Below are 13,518 nucleotides of genomic sequence, written 5' to 3' on the forward strand. Positions count from 1 at the left end.
CTCAAAAAAAAAAAAAAAAAAAAAATTTCCCTCAAAAGTAAGAAAACAAAGGCTTAAAGCTTAATCATATCTTCTGCCATGAAACCTTCCCATACCCCTACCCTAAAGGCATTCTGATCTCCTCTGTATCTTCTCTGTTCATTTATTCCTCTTACTAACTTACTTTTTAACTTGTGTTATTGGTATTTGTAAATGACTTTTTTGAAAAGCAGAAAACACCTCTTACTTGACTTGATGTCTCCCACTGTATGCTACACAAATAGTGTACGAGACAACTGTTCGGCAAATGAAAGAATAAGCTCTGAGGAGATGGTCGTTTCTGGGAACCCTAAAACTGCAGGCTGGAGCAGGAAGTATCGAGACTAATGCAGCTCTCTTCATGTTTAGTAAGTGATCTCACTTCTCAGTGTCTGAAATTAAGCCAGCTTGAGGGTAGGCCGGAGAGAGGAGAGCATTTAAAATATTCCCTCTGGACCAGATGCTGTGGATCATGCTGGTAATCTTTGGGAGCCCAAAGCCGGAGGATCACTTGAGCCCAAGAGTTCAAGACCAGTGTGGGCAATGTAGCAAGAGTTCATCTCTACAAATAATAACTTTAAAAAATTAGCTGGGTGTGGTGGCATGTGCCTCTTGTCCTAGCTACTCACGAAGCTGAGGTGGGAGGATCTCCTGAGCTCAGGAGGTCAAGGCTGCAGTGAGCTGTGCCACCACATTCCTGCCTGGGTGACAGAGTGAGACCCTGTCTGAAAAATAATATAAATCATTCCCTCAGAATCTCTGGGCAAGATATGACAAAAACAAAGTTGCAAAAGCAACTGTTTCAGTTTTCTCTTAACTTTTGTTTACCAGTTACTGTGAAGATGAGTAAGAACAGTAGAAAGTGAGGTACATTCCATGCAATTAATCTTCAGTGCCTTCCTTCCACCCTCACTCTCTCTACCCTACTCCCTAAAAAACAGTATTACAAATGGTTACTTGTGGCTATCACTTTTAAACCATGGGGATAGCTAGTTGATGATTAATTTATAAATCTATGTAGTTACATTAGTTAGCTAGCAACTAAAATCATACCTTCTTAAAATAATTATTTTGCAAACTTGTCATTTTTTTTTTAACTATGTTTAGAAGCCTTGTCACTATTTTTAGCCATTATTATATTTTAGAGTTTTCAGGGAAAGGTGGAGGGAAGTATTACTAGTGAGTGCATTTAGGTAATTTTTTTAAATGACTATTTTTATATCTACTTCCTTCCCAAAATTATGTGAAGCAGATTATTTCATCTCATTGTAAAATGATACCAGAACAAAGTGGTAGGCTGTTAGCCTTTTCTTATAAAACAATGATGCCCTAATTTATAGTTTCTACACAGAAGCACTGCTATTTTCACAGCGAATTCAGGTTATTTCATATTATTCTACTCTATGAACAGACGGGTATATGTATTTATTAAGCAGTGTAGATCTCATGAATGAAAAATTAGAAAACCACAGACATTACTTTAAGAGCTTTCAGTTTCCTTATATTTGTTTATCTTTAGTGGATACACACAGGCACAGAGATGGAAAAGTTTCCCAACTACAGATATGTCAAGGTGGCACTGAAAAATCTCTCAACAATTGTTACAAAAAATGGGAAGACAATATACATAAAGTTGTCTTATAAAATGTTACATGATTAACATACACAATAGATCAGACACTCAACAAGAAACTAAAACATCATTACATCTTCAAAACAAAATGCATTTGGCTAGTCTATTTCTTTTTCCTTGAAAATTTAAAGGATTAACTTCTTTGAGCAAATAACATACTAGACTAATTTAATGAAAGTGAAAATAAGAACATTTAAGGAATAGAGAAAAGAGGTAAAACAGAGAAGAAAAACATGCACAAGCCCAAAAAGAACAACAGTCTGTATATGTATCTTATGTGATCTGAATCAAGCTATTTTCCTTTGAGTAAAATGTTAATTTTGTGGAGAAATATTCATTAGAATAAAAGTAAGTAGTGGAAGATTATGAGAATCACTACAGAATACAATGGCTGTGGCTTAGTGTTAAATTAACTTACTAAAATGAGAATCTCTATGGGAAATAAGAACAAATAAAGGTGAATCTCAGCATGATATTCTATTAAGAAAGATGTGAATTAAATAGCTAGTGATATAACGTAATTAATTAGCTTTTTAAAAAAGCTGTGGCACGTTCTCATCCATATTTCATTTCAAAGACTTTACACGGTAATCCTCAGTACCATTAACAATAGGTAAAAATTAGGCCAGGTGTGGCGGCTCACACCTGTAATCCCAGTATTTTGGGAGGCCGGGATGGGCAGATCACCTGATGTCGGGAGTTTGAGACCAGCCTGATCAACATGAAGAAAACCCGTCTCTACTAAAAATACAAAATTAGCTGGGCGTGGTGGTGCCTGTCAGCAACTTGGGAGGATGAGGCAGGAGAATCACTTAAACCCAGGAGGCAGTGAGCCAAGATCCCGCCATTGCACTCCAGCCTGGGCAACAAAAGCAAAACTCCGTCTCAAAAGAAAAGAAAAGAAAAGAAAAAAAAGTAAAAACAACACGTGGGAGGTGTTATTATTCTTATTTTATAGATCAGAAATACGTTTTCAATAATTCTTATTTATTTATTTATTTTGAGACGGAGTCTCGCTCTGTCGCCCAGCCTGAAGTGCAGGGGTGCGATCTTGGCTTACTGCAACCTACACCTCCAGGGTTCAAGCGATTCTCCTGCCTCAGCCTTCCAAGTAGCTGGGACTATAGGCGCGTGCCACCACACCTGGCTAATTTTTGGTATTTTTAGTAGAGACGGATTTCATCATGTTAGCCAGGATGGATCTCTTGACCTTGTGATCCACCCGCCTCAGCCTCCCAAAGTGCTGGGATTACAAGCATGAGCAACCGCGCCTGGTCTATTTTTTTAAACATTTGAAAGTACAACACACAGAAAGTATAATAACTTTAAGGTGGCATAAAAGTTAAGTGTTAGAATTTTTATCACAACCACCAAGCCAAGTTGACATTTAGCACAGATAACGGTCCCTGTATCTGAAAACAGAATACTGAAGTATTTGATATTTCCATTATCCCTAGTTTGCTGCAACATGTTACTTTTCAGTTGACAGAGGTCAAAAATCAAATTCACCTCAAATGATAATGATTTTAAAGGATGTTAATACCTGGGTTGTATTGTTTAAAAACAAAATTTATAACATGAGTGAAGGAAAAAAATGTTACCAGAATAAAGCAATGAGATCATGCTACCACTGCTCCATCTTCACAAATTTATAGTTGTGAAAATCGGCCACTGTCTTGTTTTGAACTAGGTTTAGTTAATGACTGTGTGGTAGTTATCATCAGGAGTCTGCATTCTATAGCTGAGGCTCTCCCCTAGCCGTACTTGGCGATTTAGGAGAGTCAAAAAGACAGATAAAATTTGGACAAAGACAATGTGATCTAGCAAAAGTCGCCTTGACCTAAATCAGCAAACAGCAAATGCTTCACCATTCATTGTAGTTTTACCTCTTGAGGAAGTTCTAGTTTAGAACGGTCAGTTCCTTCTTTTGACTGAAGGCCCATCAGATAAGGGACAGGAGCATCAAGAAAATGTAGCAGAGAAGCAGGTAGGATGGGCACATAAACATGTTGCCATTGAAATGGGAACAAAAGTGTGGTGATGCCTTCCGCCACAGTCATCAGGCGTTGATAATCTGCACAGAAAACAAGGAAAAAGGGAGGGGAAGAGTGCAAGGAAAAACATAATCACTTCATTAGGCTGGAAAATGTGGATTTTAAGAAAAAAATTTCTGCGTTAAAAGTAAATATTTCTTTATGATCATGCAGAAAATAGCTCAGTTCTATTCCACTATAATTAAATAAATAAATGGTTTCATTTGAATAGTTTTAAGGGAGTGTGGGTAGGTGGGAAACATCATCACACTCTTTGCTTCTTAAAATCATGGAGGCCGGGCGCGGTGGCTCAAGCCTGTAATCCGAGCACTTTGGGAGGCCGCGATAGGCGGATCACGAGGTCAGGAGATTGAGACCATCCTGGCTAACCCGGTGAAACCCCATCTCTACTAAAAAAATACAAAAAACCACCCGGGCGAGGTGGCGGGCGCCTGTAGTCCCAGCTACTCGGGAGGCTGAGGCAGGAGAACGGCGTGAACCCGGGAGGCAGAGCTTGCAGTGAGCCAAGATCATGCCACTGCACTCCAGCCTGGGCTACAGAGCGAGACTCCGTCTCAAAAAAAAAAAAAAAAAAAAGTAGATATGTTTTAGAATTCAGATTTTCTAATTTAGAAAAGCAATATGGTGCATATACCACATACATGAACTATCTAGGGCAGTATCCTATAATCAAATACATTAGAATTTCTGCAGCAAACCATATATGTCTCAGTAGGACAGATAATCAAAGAATATGAATAGGGTCACTCTGGTTCAGGTCTGGTTTTGCTGATGAATGAGTTACAAAAAGAATGTTTGGTTTTTAGAATTTTTTGGATTTGAGAATTGAAGACAATGGATTGTGAGCTTGTAGTAATCCTTTCACAGAATCCATTCTGAACAAATACAGTAAAATCTTTGGGAGGAAGAATTTAGGAGAGTCTTTTTAAAAAAGGCTAAGGAAATGATCAGATGTTACTTGAGTCACATCAGTTCAAAGACCTGACCAAGCATAAAGACGATGTTTTACATTTAAATTTTTTCTTGTGTCATTTTATAATTTTAAATGACTACCTTTTTGGTAATGAATCATCAGTTATCCACAGCCCAAGTTTACTTTAAATTTTCCTTATTTGATTCATAAAGATTCAAATTTTAGGTGAAAACCTGTTTACAGGAATAACTTCTAAAACAAACACCAGGTGGCCTGAAAGGTAGGGGTCAGCCATACAAGCACAAAGAGCTAATAACCTAATTACCTGGGGTGGACACACACATTTTATCAGCTGAGGCCCTCTGAAGAAGCTAGGCTGAGACAGTTGGTACTCTCTGTGCAGGTGAGGCGGAGACCTGCAAGGTCTCCAGACCTTGCAGAGGAGACCAGACAATCAGTTCCTACCACCCTGCTAGGAATAATCAGGCAGATGTTTGAACCGTAGGCAATAAGGGTCTTTTATCCCAGGGGCGGAGATGGGGTGAGGATGAAAAGTTGACCTGAAACCCCTGAAGTCGGCTGGATGCCCCCTAGGTGCAGAAACTGTGCCCTAATTAGAACTAACTGAAGTTCTGCACCGTCACAGGACTCGATTATGGCACCTGGCCCCCGTACTGTCTCTCCTCTCTGTGAGTTTCCTAAGGACAGAGTGGCACCCATTTTCTCTGATTCTACCCATAAAGCACAGGGCCTACGTCACACCCAGTGTGGACTAACATTTACTGACACTACTAAATGTTATGGTTTTTTTCCTCTCAAGTTCAACAGAATCCTAACAAAATACCAAAAAAGGCTGGCCAGGCGCAGTAGCTCATGCCTGCGAACCCAGTACTCTGGGAGACCGAGGTGGGAGGATCACCTGAGGTCAGGAGTTAGAGGCCAGTCTGGTCAACATGGTGAAACCCTGTCTCTACTAAAAATACAAAAATTAGCAGGGCATGGTGGCAGGCACCTGTAATCCCAGTTACTTGGGAGGCTGAGGCAGGAGAACTGCTTGAACCCAGGAGACAGAGGTTGCAGTGAGCCCGGATTGTACCACTGCACTCTAGCCTGGGCAACAGCGAGACTCCGTCTCAGAGGGGAAAAAAAAAAAAAAAAAAGAAAAGCCAAGCACAACACCTGTAATCCCAGCACTTTGAGAGGCCAAGGCAGACGAATCACCTGAGGCCAGGAGTTCAAGACAAGCCTGCCCATCATGGCAAAACTCCATCTCTAGTAAAAATACAAAAATTAGGCATAGTGGCACATGCCTGTAATCTCAGCTACTTAGGAAGCTGAGGCACGAGAATCGCCTGAATCCAGGAGGCAGAGGTTGCAGTGAGCTGAGATCGCACCACTGCACTCCAGGCCTGGGTGACAGTAAGATTCTGTCTCAAAAAACCAAAAAAACACACAAACAAAAAATACTCAACAACAAAAACCCACTAGGAGTAGGAAGAGACAATTACGTACAGTTACAGACCATGAAGACGAAATCCAGAGAAAACTCCTTAGATTCTACTCTGTGGTCATCATTTCAACCAAGGATCAGGGCCTTTTATATTCTTGTAACCTCAGTATTTACCACAGTATCTGACATATAATAGAGGCCAAAACAGTATTTTTGAACGAATAGATGATGAGTGGGAAAAGAATATATATAATTTTGCTAGATAGTTATAACTTAAAAAGACATGCTTAGATTTTATTCCATCCATGTGTTGTGGGTGTTCTATGTCTATTCTTCTTTCCAGTTCTGCATTCTCTTCAAGACTGGTTGAAGTACCACACACATTTTTTCTTTTCTGAGATGGAGTTTTCACTCTTGCTGCCCAGGCTGGAGCGCAATGGCTCAATCTCAGCTCACTGCAACCTCCACCACCCGGGTTCAAGCGATTCTCCTGCCTCACTCAGCCTCCTGGGTAGCTGGGATTACAGGCACCGCCACCACGCCTAGCTAATTTTTTTGTATTTTTAGTAGAGATGGGGTTTCACCATGTTGGCCAGGCTGGTCTCGAACTCCTGACTTCAGGTGATCCACGCGCCTTGGCCTCCCAAAGTGCTGAGATTACAGGCGTGAGCCACTGCGCCCGGCTCACACATTTTTTAATAATGCAATTATTCAGCAGAAACAAGACAATTCTTTTTAACTGAATCAAGAAATAAAAGGCAGAGTTTTCTTCTTTAAGCATTTTTTAAAAATTTAAGTATTTTAGGAAAGTCTTTTTATAATTGATACTCAAAGTGATGAATGCATAAAAGAAATCATTTTAATATTTAAGACAGGCCTCAGCATGGCACATGAGGCTCTTCATGATTTGGCTTTTGTCTGCCTCATTCCTTATCACCACTCCATATGCAGAAAGATTATCTGCTTGCAGTCCATGTTTTCACAGGCCCTGTGCCCCTTGTATATTGTTTTCCTCTGCCCAGAATGTCCCTTCCTCTCGCACTGCCTGACTAGGTTCCACTTTTTCCTCAGGCAATTGCTTCTTTGGAAAGCCTTTCCTAACACTTCTTATCACCACCAGGCTACTATCTACATGCTTCAACAGTACCCTATCTGTATTTCCATCACAGGAATTATTCATCTCACTAAAACATTACAATTCTGTCATAATTCTCTCTTTATGGTCTCTCTTCCCCAATACACCATCATCTCCTACAGAGCAATATCTGTATTCTTCTTTTTATTTATTTATTTTTGGAGACAGGGTCTCACTTTTTCATCTAGGCCGGAGTGCAGTGGTGCAGTCTTGGCTCACTGCAGCCTCTGCCTCCTAGGTTCAAGCGATTCTCACACCTCACCCTCCCGAGTAGCTTGTATTACAGCTGTACACCACCACGCCCGGCTTTTTGTGTTTTTTGTAGAATGGAGTTTCACCATGTTGGCCAGGCTGGTCTTGAACTCCTGACCTCAAGTGATCTGCCTGCCTCCACCTCCCAAAGTGCTGAGATTACAGGCATGAGCCACTGTGCCTGGACATGTCTGTATTTTTAATCTCAGAATTGTTAATATTCAAAATATGACCTACTACATGGTGAGTAGCCAGTATATATGCTTTGGGAAATTAATATGTTAACATCCAAGGCATGTAAAATGAAATAATAGTAGACATTAAAAAATTATGCTTATGTTACACAATAAAAACATACTGTCAAAAATTTGCCTAGTGGTGGCTCTGGCACAGATCTCAAGGTGGCAATGGCCTCTGCTGCCTCAGCCCCTGCCATGCTGTCCACTAGCATTACTGTGGAGAATAAGATCAGCCCCTCAAAGGCAACAGAGGGAGATGGGTCTGGAGCTGCAGCTGGCAGCACAGGAACCATGGTGGTGCAGATCAGGAGCTGTGTCTAGCAAGCTTTATGCCTTGCCAAGCACTGCCAATGGAGATGTGAAGCTGCTAGTGGTATTCAGCATGCCTCTGGTAGACTTCCTGATGTAGCTGGAAGATTACACACTTATGATCCTGGATGCTGTGACCGACTACTTTTATTTTATTTTGAGACAGAATCTCACTCTGTTGCCCAGGCTGGAGTGCAGTGGCATGAACTTGGCTCACAGCAACCTCTGCCTCCCGGGTTCAAGTGGTTCTCCTGCCTCAGCCTCCCCAGCAGCTGGGATTACAGGCGCACGCCACCAGGCCTGGCTAATTTTTGTATTTTTGTAGAGATGGGGTTTCACCATGTTGCCCAGGTTAGTCTCAAACTCCTGACCTCAAGTAATCCGCCTGTCTCAGCCTTCTAAAGTGCAGAGATTACAGGCGTGAGCCATGCGCCCGGCCCTATGTGACTATTATCTGAATTATGTTGGCTTTGAGGTCTCAGACACATGCATAACTTGGTTTATCTCCCTAGTTTCACAGATATTTATCTCAGGCATTGCCAACAATGACTTACGGCACTAGAAAATGAAAGGCACAGCTTCTGGCAGCTCCTGAAGTAAGAGCAAAGACTAATCATGGAGTACTTGACCCTTGTCCTCAGTATGACATCAATGTGGGGCCACCACACCAACTAAGCCACGCAACCTAAACATGTTTGTCTGTAACAAGCTTCACTGTGACCAAAAAATGTCAAAGAAAGGGCTAATTATAGATTAAACACAGGTAAAGAGAGAATTCATAAAGTAGGAGACAGATGTGGAGAAATTACCCAGAATGCGGCACAGAGACACACAGAAAATGGGAATGAGGCCAGGTGTGGTGGCTCATGCCTGTGATCTCAGCACTTTGGGAGGCCAAGGCGGGTGGATCACGAAGTCAAAAGATCGAGACCATCCTGGTCAAAATGGTGAAACCTCATCTCTACTAAAAATACAAAAATTAGCTGGGCGTGGTGGCACGCGCCTGTAGTTCCAGCTACTCAGGAGGCTGAGACAGGAGAACTGCTTGAACCTGGGAGGCAGAGGTTACAGTGAGCAGAGTTCACACCACTGCACTCCAACCTGGGCGACAGAGTGAGACTCTGTCTCAAAACAACAATAACAACAACAACAAAACAACAACAAAACATGTAATTAGAGTTTCAGGAGGATTAAAAAAAGATACATGAAAGCAATATTTACCAAGATAGTCGAGAATTTTCCAAAATGGGTAAACAACATTTATTCTTAAATTTCAGGAAACATAATGAATCACAAGCAGAACAAATAAAGCAAGCCTCATTCAGATAAATCAGTCACAATATTGGACACCAAAGACAGAAAATCTTAAATATAACCAGAGTTGAAACGACAGATTTCTGGCTAATGAATAACAACGACATTCATTCATTAGAACGACATTAGAAGTGATAGCTGACTTCTCAACAGCAACACAGGAAACCAGAAGATGATAGAATATTATCCTCAGAGTACTAAGAGAGAAAAAAAAAAAAAACTTTTAATATAGAATTTAACATCCAATGAACTATTTAAGATGATAGAATATTATCTTCAGTGTATTAAGAGAAAAGAAAACTTTTAATATAGAATTTAACATCCAACGAACTATTTTCAAAACAAGGACAAAACAAAATCTAACAGAGAAAGCTACCTCAGGAAAGGAACTTATAAGAATACATGTTAGGAAGAAGACTGATCTCAGAAGAAATCTCTAAGATTGAAATAAAATTGTGAATTTTCAAAAACTAATAACTGAGGCTGGGTGCAGTGGCTCACACTATAATCCCAGCACTTTGGGAGGCTGAGGCAGAGGACTGCTTGAGCCTAGGACTTCACGAGCAGCCTGGACAAGATAGTGAGACCCCCATCTCTACAAAAAAAAAAAAAAAAAAAATTTAGCCCAGCTTGGTGGTGTGTGACTGTAGTCCCAGCTATCAGGAGGCTGAGGCAGTAGGATCACTTGACTCCAGGAGTTCAAGGCTGCAATGAGTTATGGTTGCATCACTGCACTCCAGCCTAGGTAACAGAGTGAGACCTTGTTTCAAAGAAAAACAAAATAAGGTCACTATGAGTAAATTTAAACAAAACCAAGTGTATAGAATAAAAATGTCTAATTTGAGGGATTACTAAAACTGAACAATCATAACAAGTAAGCCATGACAGGCATGGAGTTAAAGCATTTTATAGTATCTGTAAAGATTCTATAACATAAGAATAACTGTTCATGTTGAAATCTCAAAATTTACCATTAAGAGCATATAACATCTAAACAGAAAAAACTACAATGAGAAAAAAATTTAAATCAATTCAAAACATCAAAAACAAAGAGAGAGAGAGAGAAAAGCAAGACAAATGGCCAAAATAAATGAAAATTTAAAAATTCTTAGAACGAGCCAGGTATGGTGGCTCACACCTCTAATCCCAGAACTTTGAGAGGCCGAGGTGAAAGGATTGCTTGAGCCTAGGAGCTCCAGACCGCCCTGGGCAACATACGGAGACCCCACCTTTAAAAAAAATTAAAAATTGGCCAGGTATGGTGGTGTGCACCTGTAGTCCCAGCTACAAGGGAGGTTGAGGTGGGAGGACGGCTTGAGCCTGAGAAGTTGAGGCTACAGTGAGCTGTGATCACACCACTGCATTCCAGTCTGGGTGACAGAGAAAGACCCTGTCTCAAATATATATATATATATATATATAGAATTCAATGATAAAGAAAATATCAGATACTAAAACTTGTGGGATGCACCTAACACAGGACTCAACTGCTTAAGATGCTGATTTTGGTGGGCAGGTGGGGAGAAAGAAAGGTTTAGTAAGCCCAAAGAAAGTAGCAGAAAGAAGTGAATAATAAAAATAAAACCATAAATTAATAAAACATAAAACAAAGGTACAATAGAGGATACCAATGAAAGTAAAAGCTGGTTCTTTAAAAAGAGTAACAGGGCTGGGCACAATGGCTCATGCCTGTGATCCCAGCACTTTGGGAGGCCAACACAGGAGGATCGCTTGAACCCAGGAGTTTATGACTAGTCTGGCCAACACAGTGAGACCTTGTCATTTCAAAAAATAAAAAAAATTAGCCAGGCATGGTGGCATGCACCTGTAGTTCCAGCTACTTGGGAGGCTAAGGCAGGAGGATTGCCTGAGCCCAGGGAGGTCAAGACTGCAGTGAGCCTTGATCATGCTATTGCACTCCAGGATGGGCAACAGGGTGAGGCCCTGTCTCAAGAAACCAAACAAACAAAAAGAAGTAATATAATTGACAAACTTCAGGTAAAAATAACTGGGGAAAAGGAGACTGCACAAACAGTATTAGGAATGAAAAGGAGGACAAAACTACAGATATAACAGGGGTCAAGAAAATAAGGAAATATTAAGACTTTTTACTAATAAATTGAAAGCTTAATAAACATTTTCTCAGAGAAAATAGTAAGGACAAAAATTTATTCAAGAAAAAAACAGAGGTGGCCAGGCGCACTGCCTCAGGCCTGTAATCCCAGCACTTTGGGAGGCCGAGGCAGGTGGATCACTGGAGGTGAGGAGTTCAAGACCAGCCTGGCCAACATGGTGAAACCTGTCTCTACTAAAAATACAAAAATTAGCTAGCTGTGGTGGCATGTGCCTATAATCCCAGCTACTCAGGAGGCTGAGGCAGGAGAATCACCTGAACCCGGAGGCAGAGGTTGCAGTGAGCTGAGATCATGCCACTGCACTGTAGCCTGGGTGACAGAGCCAGACTCCATCGCACAAAAAAAAAAAAAAAAAAAAAAAAAAAAAAGAAAGAAGAAGAAATATAGAGGAGCTTCTGGACTGGCAAACACATTAAGGTGCTGGATAAGACCAAGGAAAGCAGCACCCACTCCTACACCTTTTATACCTCTCTTCCATTTGGCTGTTTATACCTTTACAATAAACCAGTTACAGTAAGTAAACTGCTTTCTTGAGTTCTGTGAATCCTTCTGGGAATTTATAGAACTTGAGGGGTTGGGGGATGGTGGTGGAGAACCCCTGATTTTGCAGTCGCACAAAAAAAAAAAAAGAAAGAAGAAGAAATATAGAGGAGCTTCTGGACTGGCAAACACATTAAGGTGCTGGATAAGACCAAGGAAAGCAGCACCCACTCCTACACCTTTTATACCTCTCTTCCATTTGGCTGTTTATACCTTTACAATAAACCAGTTACAGTAAGTAAACTGCTTTCTTGAGTTCTGTGAATCCTTCTGGGAATTTATAGAACTTGAGGGGTTGGGGGATGGTGGTGGAGAACCCCTGATTTTGCAGTCATCCAAGAAAAAATGTATGTGGCCTGGTGCTATGGTTTGGACATGCATGGTAGTTTGGCCCCAATGTTGGAGGTGAGGTATTTGGGTCCTGGGGGTGGATCTCTCATGAACGGCTTTGTGCCATTCTCATGGTTGTGAGCGAGTAGTTTTCACTCTTACTTTCCATGAAAATTGGTTATTGAAAAGAGTCTGGCATCTCCCTCCTCTCTCTTGCTTCCTTCCTCTTGCCATGTGATTCTGGCTCCCCTTCACCTCCTGCCATGAGTAGATGCTTCCCAAGGCCCTCATCAGAAGCAGATTCTAGCACATGCACAGAATGGTGAGCCAAATAAACCTCTTTTCTTTTTTCTTTGAGACAGGGTCTCGCTCTGTCATGAGGCTGTACTGCAGTGACATAATCATGGCTCACTGCAGCCTCTAACTCCTGGGCTCAGGTGATCCTCCACCTCAGCCTCCCAAGTAGCTGGGACTACAAGCAAACACTACCATGCCTGGCTAATTTATTATTATTATTTTTTTTGAGATGGAGTTTCACTCTTGTTGCCCAGGCTGGAGTGCAATGGCGCGATCTCGGCTCACCATGCAATCTCTGTCTCCAGGGTTCAAGCGATTCTCCTGCCTCAGCCTCCCGAGTAGCTGGGATTAAAGGCATGCACCACCATGCCTGGCTAACTTTGTATTTTCAGTAGAGATGGGGTTTCTCCATGTTGGTCAGGCTGGTCTTGAACTCACAACCCTCAGGTGATCCACCCACCTCGGCCTCCCAAAGTGTTGGGATTTACAGACATGAGCCACGGCACCCAGCCTGAAACAAAAGTCTTAATATAGCATTAACAAAGCTTGCATGGACTATAAGGACCCTCAGATGGTTTCCCAACACTAAAGGGCCAAAACAAATCTGCTCTATTTGCCCCAGCATAGAGAAATTTTAAATATAAGAAGGCAAAGATTCAAGTCAGAAACATGATCTGGGAATTGCTTGGGGATATAGTAAGGCAAATTAATCAAAATAAAGACTGACAAAAGGGCCAGGATACCTTGCTGAACTCCCAAAACCTAATGCACGGGAGTGGGTCAAATAATCAAGGGTTGGAGAAGTTTCTGGGGACTCATTTGAGAGCCTTATACGCTGTTACACCAAAATCTTTTGGTGAAGTCTTTTTAAAAAAAAAAAAAAAAAAAAAAAAAAAAAA

At 41.2% G+C, this 13,518-nt stretch overlaps 1 protein-coding gene across 3 annotated transcripts in view; it reads right to left on the reverse strand.

The window, feature by feature from the left end:
* DENND5B (DENN domain containing 5B) overlaps positions 1–13,518 on the reverse strand; it is a 190,298-nt gene that overhangs the window by 57,770 nt on the left and 119,010 nt on the right. For all 3 annotated transcript variants that reach the window (XM_017851477.1, XM_017851476.1, XM_017851478.1), the window contains one exon: positions 3,538–3,725. In XM_017851477.1, the coding sequence (XP_017706966.1) occupies positions 3,538–3,725 (188 nt within the window). The remainder of the gene's footprint in view (positions 1–3,537; positions 3,726–13,518) is intronic.

Source organism: Rhinopithecus bieti, unplaced genomic scaffold (assembly GCF_001698545.2).
Source record: "Rhinopithecus bieti isolate Rb0 unplaced genomic scaffold, ASM169854v2 scaffold_34397, whole genome shotgun sequence".
NCBI lineage: Eukaryota > Metazoa > Chordata > Mammalia > Primates > Cercopithecidae > Rhinopithecus > Rhinopithecus bieti.